This window comes from Eucalyptus grandis, chromosome 11 (assembly GCF_016545825.1).
Source record: "Eucalyptus grandis isolate ANBG69807.140 chromosome 11, ASM1654582v1, whole genome shotgun sequence".
Classification (NCBI taxonomy): Eukaryota; Viridiplantae; Streptophyta; class Magnoliopsida; order Myrtales; family Myrtaceae; genus Eucalyptus; species Eucalyptus grandis.
Genome location: NC_052622.1, coordinates 40,155,352 through 40,177,699, shown reverse-complemented (window position 1 = coordinate 40,177,699; position 22,348 = coordinate 40,155,352). Strand labels below are relative to the sequence as shown.

The following is a 22,348-nucleotide window of genomic DNA, read 5'->3' as shown; positions in this document are numbered from 1 at the left end:
CACGCGTACTATTCATTAGTCAATGAATAGAATATTATTTTTCTTTTCATTCACAAATCTCAACTTGGTATCATAACCATTGTTACCTGAGATGCGCCATTGAATCTACTACAAGGTGGCCACCACGATGCCAGTTGCATCGGCCACGTCTCTACCGATTCTCCATCAAACCAAAGCTTATCTCATGGCATAGTAAGAAATGGACCATTGTTTGTTACTCGCTCTAATATAGAAGTAGAATATCAAGCTCTTGCTAAGATGACATCAGAGTTGTTATAGTTATAATGGCTACTAGAAGATATGGGAGTGCACCATCATAGCAGAACGGTCATTCATTGTGACAATCAAGTACTATCCAAATTGCACATAACAATATTTTTCATTAATGCATCAAGCATATTGAGATAGACTGTCAATTCATCTAATATCACATTCTTCCCGACACCGTTTGTTTTGTCTCTACTCCATTTGTTGAATAATCCGTTGATGTTTTCACCAAGACACATTCACCTAGGCGTTTCCTAGATTTATTTTCCAAACTCAAGTTGACTTCTTTGAAATCATCTTGAGTTTGGGGGTTATTAAAGATATATTGGGGATATTCAATGATTCTATATATTCTATTTGATTATTCTTATTTGTTACTTTAGATAGTTGTTATGTAAAGCTTATAAATGGACACATGTGCTATGCATTAGTCAATGAACATAATATTATTTGTCTCTTCATTCATAAATCTCAACTTAATTGATAATTTTGTTTTCTTTCGCGTTTGATTTAGTTGCAAATTCATTAATTTCCACGTTACTCGTGTCACAACGATTATCACTAGAAAGTGAGTAGTCGTCTTTTCAAATGACATCATATACCTAATCTAAATTGAATGAAGCTATCATATAATACGACTCTGTCCATTTTTAATAATTCTGTCCACGGAGAACTGTGCATCCGACGACCCTACCCTCTAAATTGAATAATTTTTCTTTGTGGGTGACGTATCAAAATTCAGTTCAGCCAATCTGCTTATTTCTTGGGCAATAAGTCTTCGAAAAGCCCACTAAAAAACTTCGTAGTATTACTTTGACTAAACAACCCATAAGTCACGGAACCGCACATTCCAAGATTTTCCAGCATTAACTTTGACAAAACAACATCGATGTTGATGGGCTGTCTTGCGCGTTAAGGAATCATCTCTGAAATTGAACTCTATAAGAAGCCAACAGAAAAACAAGCCATTCTCACAAGTTCTTACTTAGCCACTACGCAAGAAGAGTGTTTCAATCTGTGTGAGAGCGGGCGACTGTGTTTGGATAGATGGGTGAAGAATTGAAGCTATTTGGTTCTTGGGGGAGCCCGTTTAGCCGGCGAATCGAGATAGCTCTAAAGATCAAAGGTGTTGAATATGAGTACTTAGAGGAAGACATAATCCACAACAAGAGCGCTTTACTTCTCAAGTACAACCCTGTGCATAAGAAGGTACCCGTGCTCGTCCACAATAGCAAACCCATCGCAGAGTCTCAGGTGATTCTAGAGTACATCGACGAGACATGGAATGACAACCCGATATTGCCACGAGATCCGTACAAGAGAGCAATGGCCCGTTTCTGGGCTAAGTTTATCGATGAAAAGGTAATCGTCTTGTCTTAAAATTGAGCTTGATGCTCTCCTCAACTTACTCATTTGGGTTGTGTTAACACGTAATATGCATATCTTGTGGTAATGTAGGGGCTATTTGGGAACGTTTCTATTTTTTGATTTTTCTGTTCTTATGCTCCTCGGAATATAAAAAGAACATAAATATGTTTGGTAACGTCAATTAATTCTATTATTCCTCGGAATAGAAAAGTGGTTGAAGGATGGATTTGAAATAGAAACAATAAGTAAAAAGAAGTAGTTTCTTGTTCCCATGAACAATTTCTAGAAATAAGCTTCTTTTTTTTTTTTTCCTTTTCTTCTTCTTTGCTGCCCTCTGCTATTTGGCCGCCACCGCCGCTCATTAGCCCACCGCTAACGCCTACCGTTGCCGCCAGCCACCGGTCGACCGCCTACGCTTGTAGCCACCCTCCATTTGATCGCTAGCTACTGTCGTTGCCCACCGGCCCATTGGCGATCAATGGCTGGCGAGTGACAAGTGACAACTATCGTAACGGTGGTTGATCGCTGGCAATGAAGAATAAGAAAAGAAAAAAATAAAAAATATTAAAAATATTAAAAGAAATAGAAATTTTATGGATAATACCAAACATATTCCTATTCTTTTTCCATTCTGAAAATAGAAATTTTGTATAGTTACTAAACACATTTTTTTTATTTAAAAATTGTTACGATAAATAGAAATAGAAAAAGACTATTTCTTAAAAGAAATTGTTTCTTGAAACAAAAGCATTACCAAACAAACCTGTAATCACGGCATAAACTGTGGGGTTGACTTTGACTAGTGCGGAAGGCATTGAAAAGTACAACATTTGAAACTGAGAATTATGATAAGCTAAGCTGAATCTTAGACTCCGTTTGTTTTACAAAAATGTAACATTTTTGAAAAATATTTTTAGAAAAATGATAATATTTTTTGACATTCGGCTAAAATTTGAACATGAATTAGAAAATACTTTCTCCTGTTCGATATGAAAAATTCGATTTGATTTTCCTCCATATACTCATTTTAATAATTTTTTTATTTTATTTAAAAATCAAAATTTTAATTATTTTTAATGACAGTATCTTCTTCTTCGGACGATCACCAGCCCTGAGTGAGCTCGAGGCCTCACCAACCACTAGTGAGCTCGACCTCGAGCTTGCTACGACTGGCAAGGCCTACTCGCAAATCAACAGCGAGCTCACCCGCTAGCCTTGAAGGCTTGAGAATCAATGACGAGCTCGACGCCACTCATGATTCTGGCGGGCTCTATGACAAAAAATCATGAAAATGCTTTAAAAATCAATTTTAAAAATTAGAAAATGCTTTCCTAGAGCATGGAACAAATGAAACCTTAGATTCGAGTACTCGCAATGCCTGTCTTTGTGGGGGTATTTTTGGGTTTTGAAAGACTAAGCATTCTAAAGTCAACAAATATTGTTTAGAACCATTTCACTAATTAAGTCGTTCACGTGTCGAGGAAAATTGAACCTACACTCCAGAGCACATGGGGTCCTCGTATTTTCAATCCGTAAGATCGTAATTGATATGCATGAGCGAGTATCTGAATTCGTGATTCTTTTTTATGTCTAGATTGGTTATTGTCTTAAAAGTAAATTCATATATCTAGGTCTAAAAAAAAAAGAATTTACATCTTCTTAACAATCATGAATATACTTCAGAAATTAAGTAATGATATCGGAAGTTTGTAGACAACTGACAGTGAAAAGGTAACAAAGTCATAATCTTTTCTGTTAGTGCAATGGTGCTAATCTTATTAAGATGAGATGTAACGCCAAGTCCTCCTAGCAAAGGCTTCCGTGACTTCTCCAACATAACAATCTTGAAAGGACCACATCGCATCTTCATAAGATTTGAGATTATACTAGACAAAAGAGAAAAGATTGAGGATTTGTTACATTCTGTGTACAAAAAAGCCATTTAGGACTTGAATTCCCAATGTAATCTTCATTTCAATAATAATAGTCTTAGACTTTGATCACCACCTAAGTCTAGTTTCTGAGTTGGAATTGGTGACCACGTCTCTAGTTAGATCTAATTCATGATCACAAGATCTGTTGACCAAGCAAAATTTATTCTTTATACTGGAAACAGTGCGTGCCAACTATCTGGAAATCCTTTATGAGCGGCGGGCCCGAAAGGGAAAAGGCACATGAGGAAGCATGTGAGCTCTTGAGCACTCTTGAAGGTGAGCTCAAAGGCAAGAAGTTCTTCGGAGGCGAGACCGTCGGGTTCGTCGATATCGTGGCCAGCTTCATTAGCCACTGGGTCGGACCCGTCCAGGAAGCGGCCGGGGTCGACGTCCTGACTGAGGACAAGTTCCCAATGCTGTATAAGTGGGCCGAAGAGTTTAAGAATTGCCCTGTCATCAAGGAGAATCTGCCTCCAAGGGACAAGATCTTGGCCTTCTTCAAGGCTCGACTCGAGATGTTAACTAGCTCTTACAAAAATAGGGTGTGAGTTTTGGGTCATCCTTGGGTCGTAGTTTGATTGGGTTCTTGTGTTTGTGTTATGGCATTTTGGGTTGTCATAAAGCTGATCCGAGTGGTATGTTAGGAGTCTATGGCATCTTGATAGTGATGGTCAGTAATATTGAAAAATCATAATAGTTAAGCGTCATTTAGCTGTGATTTTGTGGTGTCCCACGTGCTATATATACGTCCTTCCTATGCAATAAATGAAAATCCAAATGCCTTGTTCCTCCTTGTCCATGTAAATCAAATTGTTATATTTTTTGTATTAGCTAGTACCACGGTATTTAGACTACTATAAGAATAATGGCCTTTGGTGAATCATAAATTTTTGAAAGGGTAAACCCAATTATAAATAACGATATCTCTATTTATAATTGCACAATATATCAATAAAAAGTGCACTTCATCGACTCAAATTCTTTATTTTCTTCACTATTCATGTTGAACGGTGTGTCCAATGATCCCCATATTTAAATTCAACATTTTTTTTGTGCGCACGATGTATAAAATTCAGTTCAGCCAATCTCCAACATTTTCGTAGTCTTGAATCTGTCTAATTATCATAAAATGATAAGTCTTCGAACCACCAACTCCAGAATTGTCCAAGCATTGGATTTGACCAAACAATATGGATGTTGATGGGCCGTCTTACGCGCCAAGAAAACATCACCCAAATTGAACTCCATAAGAAGCCAACCAAAAAACAAGCGACTCTCTCAAGTTCTTACTTAGCTACTACCCAAGAAGAGCGTTTCTCGGCGTCTGCTGGAGCGTGAGACCGTGTTCGGATAGATGAAGAATTGAAGTTATTGGATGCATGGGGGAGCCCGTTTAGCTGGCGAGTTGAGATAACTCTGAAGATGAAAGGTTCAAATATGAGTACTCGGAGGAGGATATATTCCCCAACAAGAGCCCTGCGCTTCTCAAGCACAACCCAGTGCACAAGAAGGTACCTGTGCTCATCCACAATGGCAAACCCATCATGGAGTCTAACGTGATTCTTGAATACATCGACGAGACATGGAAGGACAACCTGATTTTGCCACGAGATCCGTATGAGAGAGCGATGGCTCGTTTCTGGGCTAAGTTCTTGGATGAAAAGGTAATCATTCTCATCTTAAAATTGAGTTCGATGCTCTTTGTAACGTATTGATTCAGGTTGTGTGTTGACATTTAATATGCAAAAGTTAAGTGAATACCGGAGGCTTAATGAGCCAAGCAGAGTTAAGAGCTGGAAGATGTTATTAGTTCATTGCCGGATAAACGGGGTTGGCTTTGACTGGTGTGGAAGACATTCAAAAGTGCGAGATTGGAAACTGTGAAGTGTGATAGGCTAGCTGAATCTTAGGCTCGAGTACTCGTAGTGCCTGTATTTGCTGGGTATACATCTGGGTTTTTGAAAGACTAAGCATTCGAAAAGTCAAGTTTTGTCTAAAACCATTTCTATAATTTAAGTCCTTCGCTCGTTTGAGGAACCCAGATTCTACCCTAAAGCTTTCCCTAGAGCACATAAGCCTCTCGTGTTTCCAATCCCTAAGATTTTAATTTAATACCCATGAGTGACTGACTGAGTTTATCATCCTTCTCTAATGTCTGGATTGGCGATTGTCTTAAAAATAACCTAATACGGCTATTCTTAAAGGGAAAAAGAATATGCATGTTCTTAACATCATGAACATGCTTTAGAAACCAAGTAAGCATATCGGGAGTCATAGACCTCGATTGTAAAAAGGCAATAGAGTCATTATGCACAATCTCAAAAGGACCATATTGCATTTGTCACACCCCGATTCACAAGAGAAAGGGCATGACACGGCCGTCCTTTCACTTTAGGATGTAGCCTCAAGATAACCAAGATTCAGCCCAATATCAACATATATACATTCATATGTATATTTGACAAAAGGGCATTTGATTACAATATCCGAGTATATTTATAATCCACCAAACCAAAACATATACTTTCTACAAAGACTAACTTTTAAACTTATTAACTATATACAAGTCATACCAAAAAGTTTCCACCACAAAAGTCCTCCTCGAATGAACGCTCACGCCTACTCGCGACTCACTGAAGAACCTGGAAAACAAGTAGATGAGAGGAGTGAGCTACCATAGCTTAGTGAGTAACACATTTCTTCTAAGCGGATCAATAAATCACTATACAAATTTAAAACACAATCATAATTCACTTTTAACATAATATATATCATAACTCAAATACCGAAGATACAAATGGTTCAGTCCATTAGTCAATCTCATAAAACATGTATCAATGGTCTATTTCATTGATTAATCTCATCAAACAACACATCAATGGTCTATTCCATCGACCAAACTCAAATCACATGTCAATGGTCCTATCCATTGACCAATTCATGCTAAAATCTTTAGCCATGGTCATGCGTAACGCCCGTAACAAAATGACTAAGATCCTCCCTTGGCAAGGTCTTCACTTATTATTAGCTGATGGCTCGGCTCATAAGGATATCATAAACTAGTATGCGCATACCCACACACCCATCAGGGTTCACAGAGACATTGAGCATCAACCACCAATCACACTATTCAACAATCCAACATCAAAATAAGTCATATCACAACTCAAGTATTTGATATATAAATATCAAAGTATTCTTCAAAATGCTTCAAGATTCTTTCATAAAGAATTTCACAAACCCTTTTTCAAACAATCATTCAAACCCAATTCAAAGGATAATTATCTTTTTAACAACAAAATGACAGTGAAAGCTCGATCCTTTTTTTGCAACAAAAGATGCATTTTTATCAACTCATAAAATATATAATCCACTGTGTTTCTCAAAACATGAGTTTAAAATATAAAGAAGAAATAGTGTTACTGACTTGGGAAAAACCAAAAATCAACTACGACACTTACTTGAACCAATGCATTCGGATCCATAAAAATTAACGGAAAAACAATATCAAATGGCCGAGTAAAAATGATATTCTTATAATGACTCACCTATATTATGCTTATTTTTTTGATAAAACGACACCTATGCGCCATGAAAGCTCGCATTTAGCAAAAACCCATTGTTTTCCGCTAGGCACGGCCCACACATTAACTTTGTAGCGCCATAACTTCCTCCACAAAATTCCATTTCAAGTTGTCTTATAGTCTTTAGAAAGCTCTCTTGATGTACTACAACAATCCCAACTCAGCCGCCCCAAAACAGCACCAAAAACAAATAAAATAAGGCTCGAAGCTACTATTCGCTACAGTTCCAAAATGTGCTAACTTTAAAATTTCATTCCGGACAAACCGCAAGCTCAAATTATGATCCGTAAGATGCTATAGCTTCACAACATCCCAAAGTACCATTTCTACAAAAATATGCAACTTAACGACTCAAAAATCGGGCTTCGCCACACAAATATCCAAGAAATCCGAATTTCAAGCCATAATTGAAACGATTGCTTCAAGTAGATGATTAAAGGCTTTGATCTCTTAACAACATTGCAAAACACACTTGAGTCAGCTTGATGAGGCGTCCGGATCACGAGCGCACCAAAAAAAAATTTCTTTTTTTTTTTCCTTTCTCTTCTTTCTCTTCTTTCTCTCCTCTCCCTTGTTTCTTTGTTTCCCTTGTTTTCATTTCTGCCGAATGCCTCCCTCTCTCCTCTCTTTAAAACGGCAAAAGCTTCTACAATTCTCCTTCAGCTTCTTTTGTTGACTTTTCAAGCCCTTTCTTTTTTCTTTTTTTTTAGTCCATATATTACAGCATTTGCATAAAATTCGAGATTATATTGCAGAAAAAGTCGAGGATTTATTACATTATGGGTACAAAAATAATTAGGGCTTAAATTTTCAATGCAATCTTCCTTTCAATGATAATAATAATTCCATACTTCGATCACCACTAGAGTATGAGTTTTTGAGTTACAATTACTGACCACAACCTCTCTAATAAGATCTACGTCCTCATTAGTAGATCATTTTGTTGGATGCAAATTGCGCCATCCTAAGATCTCTATAACTAGAACAAGAACATATATAATTGAGTAGAAAGATTAACGCACCTGTTTTGGGATCCATCGTTCTTGAAGCGGAAGCGGAAACACAAAGTTCTTCGTGTAAGTCATTCTCCTCTATTGCCCTCTGTATCACTAGCTCAATGAGGCGGCCCCCCTCACGTTTAGCGTTAGGTAAATGATCCTTAGGTGAGGATACATGTGAGAATTAGGATTAGATGAGAGACTTTAGCACTATTTATAGAGTTTTCAACCAGACCCCCTCATTACGGGTCAGGCTCAACTCGGCCCACATTAGTCAATCCCATATTAGACTAAATAAAAAACCTTATATTTCACCTTAGACCAATCATGTTTTATGATAACCATAAAAACAATAAATTACAATATCAATTAATGTAGTCTACATTAGGAAAACTCTTATATTCTCCCACTTAAACTATATTAATTGAAATCGTATTGTATGTGTGCACATTTGGTCCAAAGATAATTCTTAATAGTCAATCCTATCACATAAAGTCTTAAACACTGAATCATGGCAGTAATTGTATGTATACACATAGAGCCTTCCGTGATTACGAGTGCTCTTAACTTTATTGATATGGATTCAATATGGTAGTGTGTCAAATGGATAACATCTCTCATAAAAAGATCACATTTGTCAGTCACAATTTTCTTACTTTAAGCGTCACAAAAACTTGTGCCACTAGAGATATATGCTTTAACGGAAATAATGCTTTATGGTTCCAATGAACCCACTATGGGGAAGAAGGGAATTTTCTCTATCGAGTCTTCGTTCTCTGGTTTCGCAGGGCCTTCAGGGTGCTGTGATCTCTAAAATGATGTGTCGTACAGAAATAAAGCTTTTGGAAGACACATTTCCTAGCATATATCCAACCGTCGGGGTTTTTCAGGCAAAAAATGGTCGGAAATGGAATTTGTTATGGGGAAAAAGGGAATTTTCTCTATCGAGTCTTCGTACTTTGGTTTCGACGGGCCTTCGGGATGTTGTGATTTCAAAAATGATGTGTCATATGGAAATAAAGCTTTTGGAAGGCACATTTACCAGCATATATCCAACAGAAATAATGCTTTATGGTTCCAATGAACCCACATATACCTTATCCTTACAGTTAACCTTTCTTTATGTATAACAAGGCATATGCACAAGGCTAATAACCGGATGCCCCTAGCCTTCACTCAAGATTTATACAATACCTTGAGACTTTATCAATATGTATTCAACATAATAACAACACATTCAAAAATATTTTATTGAATCTAAAAGTTGATACATATCAAACCGTTACAAAGTGTAACGAGCACAGATGAAACCTTTATTAGAGTACAGCCAAAATAGCTCCCACTAAACTATAGCATCTCATGATACTCCTAGGTCCATGCTAATGACATGTCACTCAAATACACATGGGCGTAGGCCTTTAATTAGTGGATCTGCAATCATATCATCCGTGAAAATATATTATATTATTACGTCACATTTCTGTACCGTTTCCTTTTGGTAAAAAATTAACCACCAAATATTTAGACCCCTTGAGACCTCTGTAGTAAATAAATAATATTATAAATTTGTTATCTTAATACAACCGTATGGGTCTATCCATAAAGTTAAAACAATCAACTCTTTCATGAGTTTCTGGAGCCTAATAGCACATGTAACAACCTAAAAGAATGTTACTAACACTACTTACATAGTAGAAGATGACATAGAACTTTATTTACTACACTTCATACTAACATAAATATGTATCATGTTATTGCTTTCATATCATCTTAATAGCCAGCAAAATTTACATTCGAATACCCTACTAGCCGTAAGAATTGAATATGTCTGTAAATTAGCATATAATATTTTGTCATCTTTAAGTACCTTAAAACATTCTTGACAACAACCTAGTGATCACGTTTTGGATTTGATTAACTTCTGCCTAGTGCAAATTTGAGCATACATTATACTTTTAAATACACTGACACAAGATACGCCATTTAATTAAATTTTCTCAATATCTAAATAAGGACAATGTGATAGATTCAGTTTATCACCCTTAACAACAGGAGCAATTCCTGGCTTGCAATGATATATATTGTATATTTTCAAAATACAATCAGCAAATGTCCTTTAAGAAAATCTAATATAATATGGTGAAAACAATCCTTACGAACCTCAGTACAAAGGATAAAAGATGCCATGCCTCAAGGTCACTACTAGTAAACAAAATATCACGTATATAAAGTATGAGAAAAATAAATTTCCTCTCACTGACCTTACAATATATATTAAAAAACTTTGTTCTCAATTAAACAAAATAACAACACTATGAAACTTTAATAATATTATCTAAAAATTTGCTTAAAATCAAGAATAAGACTTTTCAGTCTATACACAAAGTTTACTTAAATCTGCTGCAAAATCCTCCAGTTGCATTTATATAGATTTTGTATCTCTTTGACGTAACTCCATATAAAAAAAAAATAAACTATTACTGCCATGTTCACTCTGAAATAATCTTTAAAAAAATACTATAAAGAAATAATTATTTCTTCACTAACTATCCACCTCTCTTTGAGTGAAAACTTTAGCTACCAATTTGGTTTTAAATTCCACAATCTTTCTTTGAAATTCTTTTAGTTTTGTACGCCAATTTGCAACTAATGAACTTGTGATCTTTAGGCAAATCAATAAGTTTCCATACACAATGATGTTTCATAGATTGTATATCGCATTTTATGGCATCTAATCACATATTTGATTGAGAATAAAAAAAAAACAACATATATTTATGTCGCTAAATCAATTATGTAGTGTATATTGCAGTCATGCTCTCACAAATAGACTATAAAGTCTAATGAAATAACTGATCGTCTTTTTTTTACAAAAAAAAAAAAAAAACTGATCGTCTTTCTTTAACAAATCTCCCGAGTAAAGCTATAACCACTTCATTCTATAGTTGAGAGGTTTGAAAAATTCCATCATAAACTATATCAAAAATAGTACCTTAAACCTCAACAAATTTAATCTATGGTATAAAAGATTCCATAACTATCTGTACCACAATTATCTGTATAGGCAAAGATAAAGACACAATGACCTTACCAAAAAAAAAAACACAGTGACCTTACCACTGCCCGCAGCGGCGCAGTTGGCTTGGGGCTCTCTCCCCATCACGAATGGGAGGAGTTCGAATCCCAAAGACGTCGTTAGGGATTCTTACTTGGAGAACTGTGGTGGTGGGTCTTGCAGTCGCTCCCCCAAGGTTTGCTCGCTGGCTGTCGGCTTACGGGGTTCCCTGGGTTACCAAAAAAAAAAAATACTCAGTAATCTTCTATCGCACTATTATTCTTAATAGTTTGAGGGCAATTATCATCTATAATTACATCGAGCTGTAGAAACTTTATAATATGTGATTCCATAATTCTTTTTTTTTTTATACCTAGGGAACCCTGTACGGCTGACAGCCGGTGGGTAAACCCTGGGGCGACACTAGCGAAGGACCCACCACCCCGACGTCACGCTTAAGATCCCGTGCGTCCCACGGGATTTAAACCCCTCCGTCCTGGGTAAACTTTATAAGAGCTCTTATCCAGCTAGGCCACCGCAGGTGGTGGTGTGATTCCATAATTCTTGTACATTCTTTAGAGTCATAAAATTAATACCCCTTAAAACAATCTGAATAAGATACAAAATAATTTGAAGTGGATCTAAATTCCAACACATTTAATATTGAATTAGATAACCTCACTTATGCATTACACCTCTAAATTTAATATGATTCAAGTAATTTATGTCAAGTTTATAACTCAAAAGAAATTTATGAAATAACTTTGATAAGAAACACATTTTGTATGTGAAAAGGTTGCTTTCAAAATATTAGCCCACAAAAGACTAGATAAATTAGTCTTACTGATCATACTCATCACTATGTTCAATATGGTGCATTTTATGTCTTTCGGCCAAATTTTTTTGTCAGGATTTTTAGGCATAGTAATTAAATTACCACCCCAGAATCTACCAAGTATTTGACAAATGACCCTTTAAGTTATTTCGCATTGTCATATTTGTCAAAATACTCATGGCCATTATTAAGCTTGACAACTTTTTAAGGCTAATTGTAATTGTTTTATTCTTTATCTCGGTAATTTTACTTCCACAATAATCTATAAAAGTCTTTAGATAACTGTTAAGAGTAGACAAAATATCAACACTGTCAACTTTTCTACTCTTCCTTTAGACATGTGTGAGATTATTTCTTAAATAGAAAATTTTTTAAAATAACCTCTTCAACCATATACAAGATGTATGTGCCATTAGAACTTAAACACAATCTTTGCAGATGTGTCCTAATTTCGATATTAGATAAAACATAACTTCAAGCCATTAAAGCTTTCATCATCTTTTAACAGTGCAGTCAATAGACAAGCCACTTTTCAAGTGTTCCTGAATGGAATGCTTCATGGACAGTAAGCAAATTCTAATGTTCTTTTCCCAAGCAGCAAATCATATGTCCATTACTTAAAATTTGAAACAGTAAAAATCTCAATAATAGTGGAGTTATTAATTACAGAAAATGTGACTGAAAAATAAGCAATGTATATAATTAGCATCATGTGAGTACCGTGTAACTTGACGTGCAAATACACATCCAGAGAGTTACACGCATAATCATATAATTACATTTGGGCAGAATACATGACATGCAGTTGTACACTCCCCATATGATAGCGGTTATGAGAATATATTCCAATCTTCGTGAATTTATTACCTTTGGGCATATAAACCACTAGGATCATTCACTCCTCCACCACACCATCATGTATTTCTCCATGAACTAATACACAATCACCTTCTTTGGGAATATGACCACGCATTAGACCGGGAGACATCCCAATCAACATAAGAGACCGAAATTTCTCAAACCCAATCAAGCGTGCCACTTTGGCGGTCACTACTCAATTGAATCCTTGAAACTCTCTCATACCAATGATATAAACTTTATTTCTCACATACACCATATACATGTAATTTTAACTTTAGTGATAGTGGCAGTAAATTACTAAAATCACATATCATGCTAATTACATTTTTATTTATTAATAAAAATTAATCATACATACATATATATATATATATATATATATAGAGAGAGAGAGAGAGAGAGAGAGAGGGAGAGAGAACCTAAAAGACATATTCCAATGAGATCATTGATCACAGCAACACAAGAAACTTCTCATAACAGAGAATAAAGCATCTCTTATGCACCATGATTACAGATTACCATAACAACATAAAAAGAATGTTGATCTAGAAGATCTCTCTTAAATTAACATCAATAGTAATATGTGGTACACCAAATCGACAAGCCTGACAGCCGATCCATTAAAACAAATGAGTTTCATAAGGCAAAAAATGACTCCAAGGCCAACAACTGATTTATTAGCCAATTTTTTTTAGGTAACAAATTATCATTGTAATCAACTAGTGGCCTATTAATTGAGTCAAACCAGATAACCAAATATCTAAACTTTAAGAGTAGATACTATTGCTCTGCGTAAATGTTGTCATATTCCTAAATAATAAAAAATATTCAACTTAATGGACATTAACCAGTGACCAGATGAGTTTAGGTATAATATGCAATGACTTAACTGACATGCATTACCCACATTCAGCAGATGTGTTAATTAGTACAATCAATTTGGTCACAGGTTTTTAAGACGTCCATCATTCAAAGGTTACCAGCATGTAAAGGAGTATGCATGAGCAACAAAAATTTTATAACATTTTACTGTTTCTCATCACCTCAATACATAGTTCAATTACTATCCTATAATGATTGTATCTCATTAAGCCAGCTTCAGTTCACAATAAAGTTTAATTTTGTATTAATGAATTACACCATTATAATAGTTATGTGATAACATACCTATAACCCAACACTTGTATTTCCAAAATCATAGAAAATACAAGAAAAATATGTAAAAATACACTAAAAATACACGTATTTAGGGCTTTGTATGTATTTTCACATCCATAAAATCATCAAACATATAAAATAAATACACCACAAGATAGAGAATGAACATACGAATCCAATGCTGCTAACCACGCGCCGATCCGATGTTCCATGCACTTGCACGCGCCACCTAAGTGCTCAGTGCGTGGAGCCCAATCCGAATTTGGGATTTAATTTTATTTTTATTGAACAAAAAATCATGAACATCACAAATTATGGCAAAAATCTTATGCGTTCGAGTTCTAGGGTTATGATTGCTCTAATACCACATGTTGGATGCAAATTGCGCCATCATAAGATCTCCATAACTAGAATAAGAACATACATAATTGAATAGAAAGATTAACGCTCCTACTTTGGGATCTATCGTTCTTGAAGCGGAAGTGGAAACACAATGTTCCACGCGCAAATTATTCTCCTCTATTGCCCTCCGTATCACTGGCTCAATGAGACAGCCCCCCTCACTTTAGCATTAGGTAAATGCTCTTTAGGTGAGGATACATGTGAGAATTAGGGTTAGAGGAGAGACTTGAGTACTATTTATAGAGTTTTCAATCAGGTCTCCTCATTACGAGTTAAGCTCAACTCGGCTCACACTAGCCAGTCTCATATTAGACTAATTAAGAAACATTTTATCTCACTTTAGATCATCCATATTTTATGGTAACTGTAAAAACAGTAAATTACAATATCAATTAATGTAGTCCACATTAGGAAAACTCTTACACATTTCACCATAAAAAGTTTGTTATTTCCACTATGAACAGTGCATGCAAACTCTCTGGAATCCTGCACGAGCATAGGGGCCGAAAGGGAAAAGGCACATGAAGAAGCACGTCAGCTTTTAAGCACTCTCGAAGGCGAGCTCAAGGGCAAGAAGTTCTTCGGAGGAGAGACTGTCGGGTTCGTCAACCTCATGGTCGACTTCGTCGAATATTGGGTCAGAGTCATCCAAGAAGCGGTCGGAGCCAACGTCCTGACTGAGGGCGAGTTCCTGTTGCTGTGCAAGTGGGCCGAAGAATTTCAGAACTGCCTAGTCATCAAGGAGAATCTTCCTCCGAAAGACAAGTTCTTGGCCTTCTTCAAGGTACAAGCCGAGATGATAACAAGCTTTTATAAGGAGAAAGCGTGAGTTTTGGGTCTTCCTTGGGCTGTGTTTGATTGGGTTCTTTGTGTTTGTGTTATGTCATTTTTGGTTATAATAAAAGTTTATTCGAATGGTATTTTAGGAGTCTGTTGCTTCTTGATAGTGATGGTCCGTGATAATGACGAATCACGGTTTAATTAAGCATCAATTTGCTGTGAGTTTTATATAATGAGTGAAAATTCAAAATGCCTTTTTCTTCTTGTGCGTGATTGATCAACAAGTCGGATAATGTCTTATTTTCTTAGACAAATAACTTCGAGTTTGTACAAAGAAATCGCAAGCTCTTTAGAATCGATATCCACGAGGAATTGGTAGCACTTCGCGGTCTAAGAGGATGGAACTCACCACATGGAGTCACATGCATCTTTTACTCAACAGAGCCAAGCCTTTTGTGCTAAAATGATGACATTGAATGATAGGTTCTATCACAATTATTCGAAACTATTTCTTTAATAGATGATGTTAAACATGAAAAATTACACGGCAATACAGTAAATGATAATATAAAATAATTTAAGATACATTATAACATTTAATGTAACTATGTACTTTTTTTTAATTATCGGTAACAAGGTACAAACAAGACATAATTCTTTGATCCATACTCCCTCGGTATTTACATAAATCAAGAATTCTAAGATATACTAATACTAATACGTGCATCAAAGCTGCAATTGTGGAGTCTCCGTAGAAGGCCATAAACCATAGCATATACATTAATGATGATAAACACATTTTGTTGTGCTGTTGATGTTTATACTTGCCTAATTGAGAAATTACGTATGTGATATGAAACAAAAGAAAAAGATATGCTGATTTGGCCAGTACATACTCGTAAATTTGAGATTAAAGTAATACAACACAGAGCATCATTACTCAATTCATCTTTAAAATTTTCCATTTTTGAAAGTGAAATAGGGAGACTAAGCTCAGATAGGATGAGAAACAAATATGACAATAGATATTGCATAACCCAACACACCAAAAAGAGAAATTTATATGGCTTCAACTTTAGTGAAATCAAGGCTATATACCATTTCACTTATTCACACCCATTCTATGCAGACTTCAACAATGGGCCTTGTTGAAGTAGAGTCTCACGTCAAAATGGGTGGGCATGAAATAAGTGGTATGTAACCCTAATTCTGCAACTCTGGACTCTATATTCGCCTCTCATCTTGTTAGCCAAGTGGGATGGTTTGGAATACATGAAGCGATCCTCCCTTTAGTGGTGGAAAATGGAGTTGAGTGAACATAGGTGAATAATATCGACTAAAAAACTGAAAGTAACCCTTTAAAAATGAGCTTCACTGACTGTTGCTTAAGGACAAATGACATAATGGACGATAAAAGCTTTAATAGTTTTTATTTTATGATCTTATGTAACATATGGAATCATAATTATTACAAGATTACAGAGGAAAAAAATATTTTTTGACATTTCATCTCTTTTTTATGTTGGGCCGTGTAAGCCCGGTTATCTTTTTGGCGGGATTTTCAATTTTTGTGGGAGCTATGCAATGCTAAGTTAAAAGAGAGGGACTAACACTTCACTTTGGACAGAGAAACGCAAATCCGAGGACTCGAGGTTGTGGCCCGTGAGTCTCTCCCCTCTTCTATGCCCTAATTCAGGCCTTGTTTCACTCGTCGTAATTGAATTCTAGCACATAAGAAGAGCCAATTTGGTTCCTATTCATTATTAGATACGAGATGAGATGTCGATTCTTTTCATGCAACCTATTCTTGCATACGCAATTGGTGTCATTAATCAATTTATCTACTCCTAATCAAGTAGATGTCGAAGAATTTATCCTAAAATCTTCAAATTCTCATGCTTTGACTTAACGGACGTCAAATGGAACTAGCAGCAAGGATGGCTTTACAACTCCTGGCCCTTGCTTGCTCGACCCTCTCTGCCAACATCTCCTCCTTAACCACCGCTCTCACCGTCACGGGGTCCATCTCCATCGGCCTCAGAATCCTAAAAACTTCATCACCATCTTCTCCTCCACTTCCTCTGCCTATACACCTCCACCTCCTCCCTCGACCTTTCTACCACCATCTCTCCCCGCCGCCCCCCCCGGGGCGAGGGGTCCCCTCTCGCAGTAGGTCCGCCAACTTGGAACACCCTCCTTATCAGCCCCTCCAGCTTCGCCAGCAAGGCCGCCATGGTGTCACCCTTTGGCCTGAACGTGTCGATTTACCAGCCTAAAAAAAATGTACGAAATTAGGGAATTAGGGTTTAGTTCTAGAGATTTTGAAAATAAGGGATATTTGAATATTGAATTTGAACAATCTCGGACAAAAATGGCCCCTTTCATGGCACAAATAATGGCGTGACATGCGTGTAATCGTCGTCCGGCGAAAATTTGTGCCGCCAGTGCAATGGCGGTCAATCGAGATAAAGTCACCAACTTCAAGAGCTATTTGAAAGCACCATTCTGAGGATACTTCAAGAAAAAAGTCCCTTTCAAGGATTCTTTGAAATTTTACCGATGTAGTACATGGTTAAGAATCTTTCCTACTCGCTTTACGCAGCTATTCTCATCCACATTTAATTCTCTTCAACCGCAATTAGGGTCACTTTAATCGCAAAACTTCGTACAAAGAGATGAAAATTGAGAAGGCAATGTCGAATTTTCACTAAAAACACGTGTGGACAATTTTGTTGTTTTCGTTTGAGTCGTAGTGAAACACTTGAGCGATTGTAAACTCTACATTCTTTAGATTCATGATTCTTGCCATTGACTCTTCCTATGGAATAGATACTGATACTTGAATCGAATAATGTAAACTTTCGTTGCTCTTTGTTGTTTTTGATTGATTTACTTTGTTAGAGATATATTTATGATATTCTGTGATTCTATGATTCTGTAAATTCTTTTTGATTTATTCTTATTTGTTACTTTAGATAGTTATTATGTAAAGCCTGTAAATAGGCATGTGTACTATTCATTAGTCAATGAATAGAATATTATTTTTCTCTTCATTCACAAATCTCAACTTGGTATCATAACCATTGTTACCTGAGATGCGCCTATTGAGTCTGCTACAGGGTGGCCACCACGACGCCAGTCACATTAGCCACGTCTCTATCGATTCTCCGTCAAACCAAAGCTTATCTCAAGGCATAGCAAGAAATAGACCATTATCTGTTACAGAATATCGAGCTCTTGCTAAGACGACTGTCAAAGTTGTTATTGTTATAGTGGCTACTAGAATATACGGGTGTGCGCCATCATAGCAAAATAGTCATTCATTGTGACAATTGGAGTGCTATCCAAATTGCACATAACAATGTTTTTCATTAGCGCTCCAAACACATTGAGATAGATTGTCATTTCACCTGATATCACATTCTTTGTGGCACCATTTGTTTTGTCTCTACTCCATTTGTTGAATAAATTGCTGATGTTTTCACCAATACACATTTATCCAGGCGTTTTCTGGATTTATTTTCCAAACTCAAGTTGACTTCTTTGAAATCATCTTGAGTTTGGGGATATTAAAGATATATTGGGGATATTCAATGATTCTATATATTCTCTTTGATTTATTCTTATTTGTTACTTTAGATAGTCGTTATGTAAAGCTTATAAATAGACACGTGCTATGCATTAGTCAATGAACAGAATATTATTTGTCTCTTCATTCATAATCTCAACTTAATTGATAATTTTGTTTTCTTTCACGTTTGATTTAGTTGCAAATTCATTAATTTCCACGTTACTCGTGTCACAACGATTATCACTAGAAAGTTAGTAGTCGTCTTTTCAAATGACATCATATACCTAATCTAAATTGAATGAAGCTATCATGTATTACGACTCTGTCCATTTTTAATAATTCTGTCCACGCTGAACTGTGCATCCGACGACCCTACCCTCTAAATTGAATAATTTTTCTTTGTGGGTGACGTATCAAAATTCTGTTCAGCCAATCTGCTTATTTCTTGGGCAATAAGTCTTCGAAAAGCCCACTAAAAAACTTCGTAGTATTACTTTGACTAAACCACATAGACAATAAGTCACGGAACCGCACAGTCCAAGATTTTCCAGCATTAACTTTGACAAAAACAACATCGATGTTGATGGGCTGTCTTGCGCGCGAAGGAATCATCTCTGAAATTGAACCCTATAAGAAGCCAACAGGAAAACAAGCCATTCTCACAAGCTCTTACTTAGTCACTACACAAGAAGAGTGCTTCTATCTGTGTGAGAGCGGGCGACTGTGTTTAGATAGATGGGTGAAGAATTGAAGCTATTTGGTGTGTGGGGGAGCCCGTTTAGCCGGCGAATCGAGATAGCTCTAAAGATCAAAGGTGTTGAATATGAGTACTTAGAGGAAGACATATTCCACAACAAGAGCGCTTTACTTCTCAAGTACAACCCTGTGCACAAGAAGATACCCGTGCTTGTCCACAATGGCAAACCCATCGCAGAGTCTCAGGTGATTCTTGAGTACATCGACGAGACATGGAATGACAACCCGATATTGCCACGAGATCCGTACAAGAGAGCAATGGCCCGTTTCTGGGCTAAGTTCATTGATGAAAAGGTAATCATCTTGTCTTAAAATTGAGCTTGATGCTCTCCTCCACTTACTCATTTGGGTTGTGTTAACACGTAATAGTGCAATGGTTCTAATCTAATTAAGATGAGATGTAACTCCAAGTCCTCCTAGCAAAGGCTTCCTTGACTTCTCTTGAAAGGACCACATCGCATCTTCATAAGATTTGAGATTATACTAAACAAAAGAGAAAAGATTGAGGATTTGTTACATTCTGTGTACAAAAAAGCCATTTAGGGCTTGAATTTCCGATGTAATCTTCATTTCAATGATAGTGGTCTTAGACTTTGATCACCACCAAAGTCTAAGTTTTGAGTTGGAATTGGTGACCACGTCTCTAGTTAGATCTAATTCATGATCACAAGATCTGTTGACCAAGCAAAATTTATTCTTTATACTGTAAACAGTGCGTGCCAGCTATCTGGAAATCCTTTATGAGCGGAGGGCCCGAAAGGGAAAAGGCAAATGAGGAAGCATGTGAGCTCTTGAGCACTCTTGAAGGCGAGCTCAAAGGCAAGAAGTTCTTCGGAGGCGAGACCGTCGGGTTCGTCGATATCGTGGCCAGCTTCATCGGCCACTGGGTTGGACCCTTCCAAGAAGCGGTCGGGGTCGACCTCCTGACTGAGGACAAGTTCCCAATGCTGTGTAAGTGGGCCGAAGAGTTTAAGAATTGCCCTGTCATCAAGGAGAATCTGCCTCCAAGGGACAAGATCTTGGCCTTCTTCAAGGCTCAACTCGAGATGTTAACTAGCTTTTACAAAAATAGGGTGTGAGTTTCGGGTCATCCTTGGGTCGTAGTTTGATTGGGTTTTTGTGTTTGTGTTATGGCATTTTGGGTTGTCATAAAGCTGATCCGAGTGGTATGTTAGAGTCTATGGCATCTTGATAGTGATTGTCAGTAATATTGAAAAAATCATCATGGTTAAGCGTCATTTAGCTGTGATTTTGTGGTGTCCCACGTGTTATATATACGTACTTCCTATGGATTAAATGAAAATCCAAATGCCTTGTTCCTCCTTGTCCATGTAAATCAAATTGTTATATTTGATTCTTGAGTACATCGACGGACATGGAAGGACAACCCGATCTTACCATGAGATCCGTACGAGAGAGCAATGGCTCATTTCTAGGTTAAGTTCTTGGATGAAAATGTAATCATTCTGTCTTTAAATTGAGCGATGGCTCGTATCTGGGTTGTGGTTTGATTGGGTTCTTTGTGTTTGTGTTATGTCATTTTTGGTTGTAATAAAAATTTATTCGAATGGTATTTTAGGTTTGTTGCTTCTTGATAGTGATGGTCCGTGATAATGACGAATCACGGTTTAATTAAGCATCAATTTGCTGTGAGTTTTATATAATGAGTGAAAATTCAAAATGCCTTTTTCTTCTTGTGCATGATTGATCAACAAGCCTGATAAGGTCTTATTTTCTTGGACAAATAACTTCGAGTTTGTACAAAGCAATCGCAAGCTCTTTAGAATCGATATCCACAAGGAATTGGTAGCACTTCGCGGTCTAAGAGGATGGAACTCACCACATGGAATCACATGCATCTTTTACTCAACGGAGCCAAGCCTTTTGTGCTAAAATGATGACATTGAAATGATAGGTTCGATCACAATTATTCGAAATTATTTCTTTAATAGATGATGATGTTAAACATGAAAATTTGCACGGCAATACAATAACGATAATATAAAATAATTTAAGATACATCATAACATTTAATGTAACTATATACTTTTTTTAAATATCGGTAACAAGGTACAAACAAGACATAATTCTTTGATCCATACTCCCTAGGTATTTACATAGAGCCAATCAAGAATTCTAAGATATATTAATACTAATACGTGCATCAAAGCTGCAATTATGGATTCTCCGTAGAAGGCCATAAACCATGAGCATATACATTAATAATGATAAACACATTTTGTTGTGCTGTTGATGTTTATACTTGCCAAATTGAGAAATTACGTATGTGATATAAAACAAAAGAAAAAGATATGCTGATTTGGCCAGAACATACTCGTAAATTTGAGATTAAAGTAATAAAACACAGAGCATCATTACTCAATTCATCTTTAGAATTTTCCTTTTTTGAAAGTGAAATAGGGAGGCTAAGCTCAGACAGGATGAGAAACAAATAGGACAATAGATATTGCATAACCCAACATACCAAAAGAGAAATTTATATGGCTTCAACTTTAGTGAAATCAAGGCTATATACCATTTCACTTATATACACTCATTCTATGCAGACTTCAACAATGGGCCTTGTTGAAGTAGAATCCCACGTCGAAATGGGTGGGCGTGAAATAAGTGGTATGTAACCCTAATTCTGCAACTTTGGACTCTATATTCGCCTCTCATTCTGTTAGCCAAGTGGGATGGTTTGGAATACATGAAGCGATCCTCCCTTTAGTGGTGGAAAATGGAGTTGAGAGTGAACGTAGGTGAATAATATAGACTA

At 36.5% G+C, this 22,348-nt stretch overlaps 2 protein-coding genes and 1 pseudogene across 2 annotated transcripts; all 3 read left to right on the top strand.

Annotated features, from left to right (window-relative positions):
* The first annotated feature begins 1,232 nt into the window (after nt 1-1,232).
* Nucleotides 1,233-4,360, top strand: LOC104426417 (probable glutathione S-transferase). Its single transcript, XM_010039475.3, has 2 exons — nt 1,233-1,629; nt 3,752-4,360. Exons 1-2 carry the CDS (start codon nt 1,315-1,317, stop codon nt 4,115-4,117), a joined length of 681 nt encoding a protein of 226 aa, XP_010037777.1. The 5' UTR covers nt 1,233-1,314; the 3' UTR covers nt 4,118-4,360.
* Nucleotides 4,361-4,434: 74 nt separating this feature from the next.
* On the top strand, nt 4,435-15,293 carry LOC104427860 (annotated as a pseudogene).
* Nucleotides 15,294-19,465: 4,172 nt separating this feature from the next.
* Nucleotides 19,466-21,080, top strand: LOC104426416 (probable glutathione S-transferase). The gene is made up of 2 exons (XM_010039474.3): nt 19,466-19,863; nt 20,283-21,080. Exons 1-2 carry the CDS (start codon nt 19,549-19,551, stop codon nt 20,646-20,648), a joined length of 681 nt encoding a protein of 226 aa, XP_010037776.2. The 5' UTR covers nt 19,466-19,548; the 3' UTR covers nt 20,649-21,080.
* Nucleotides 21,081-22,348: the final 1,268 nt, after the last annotated feature.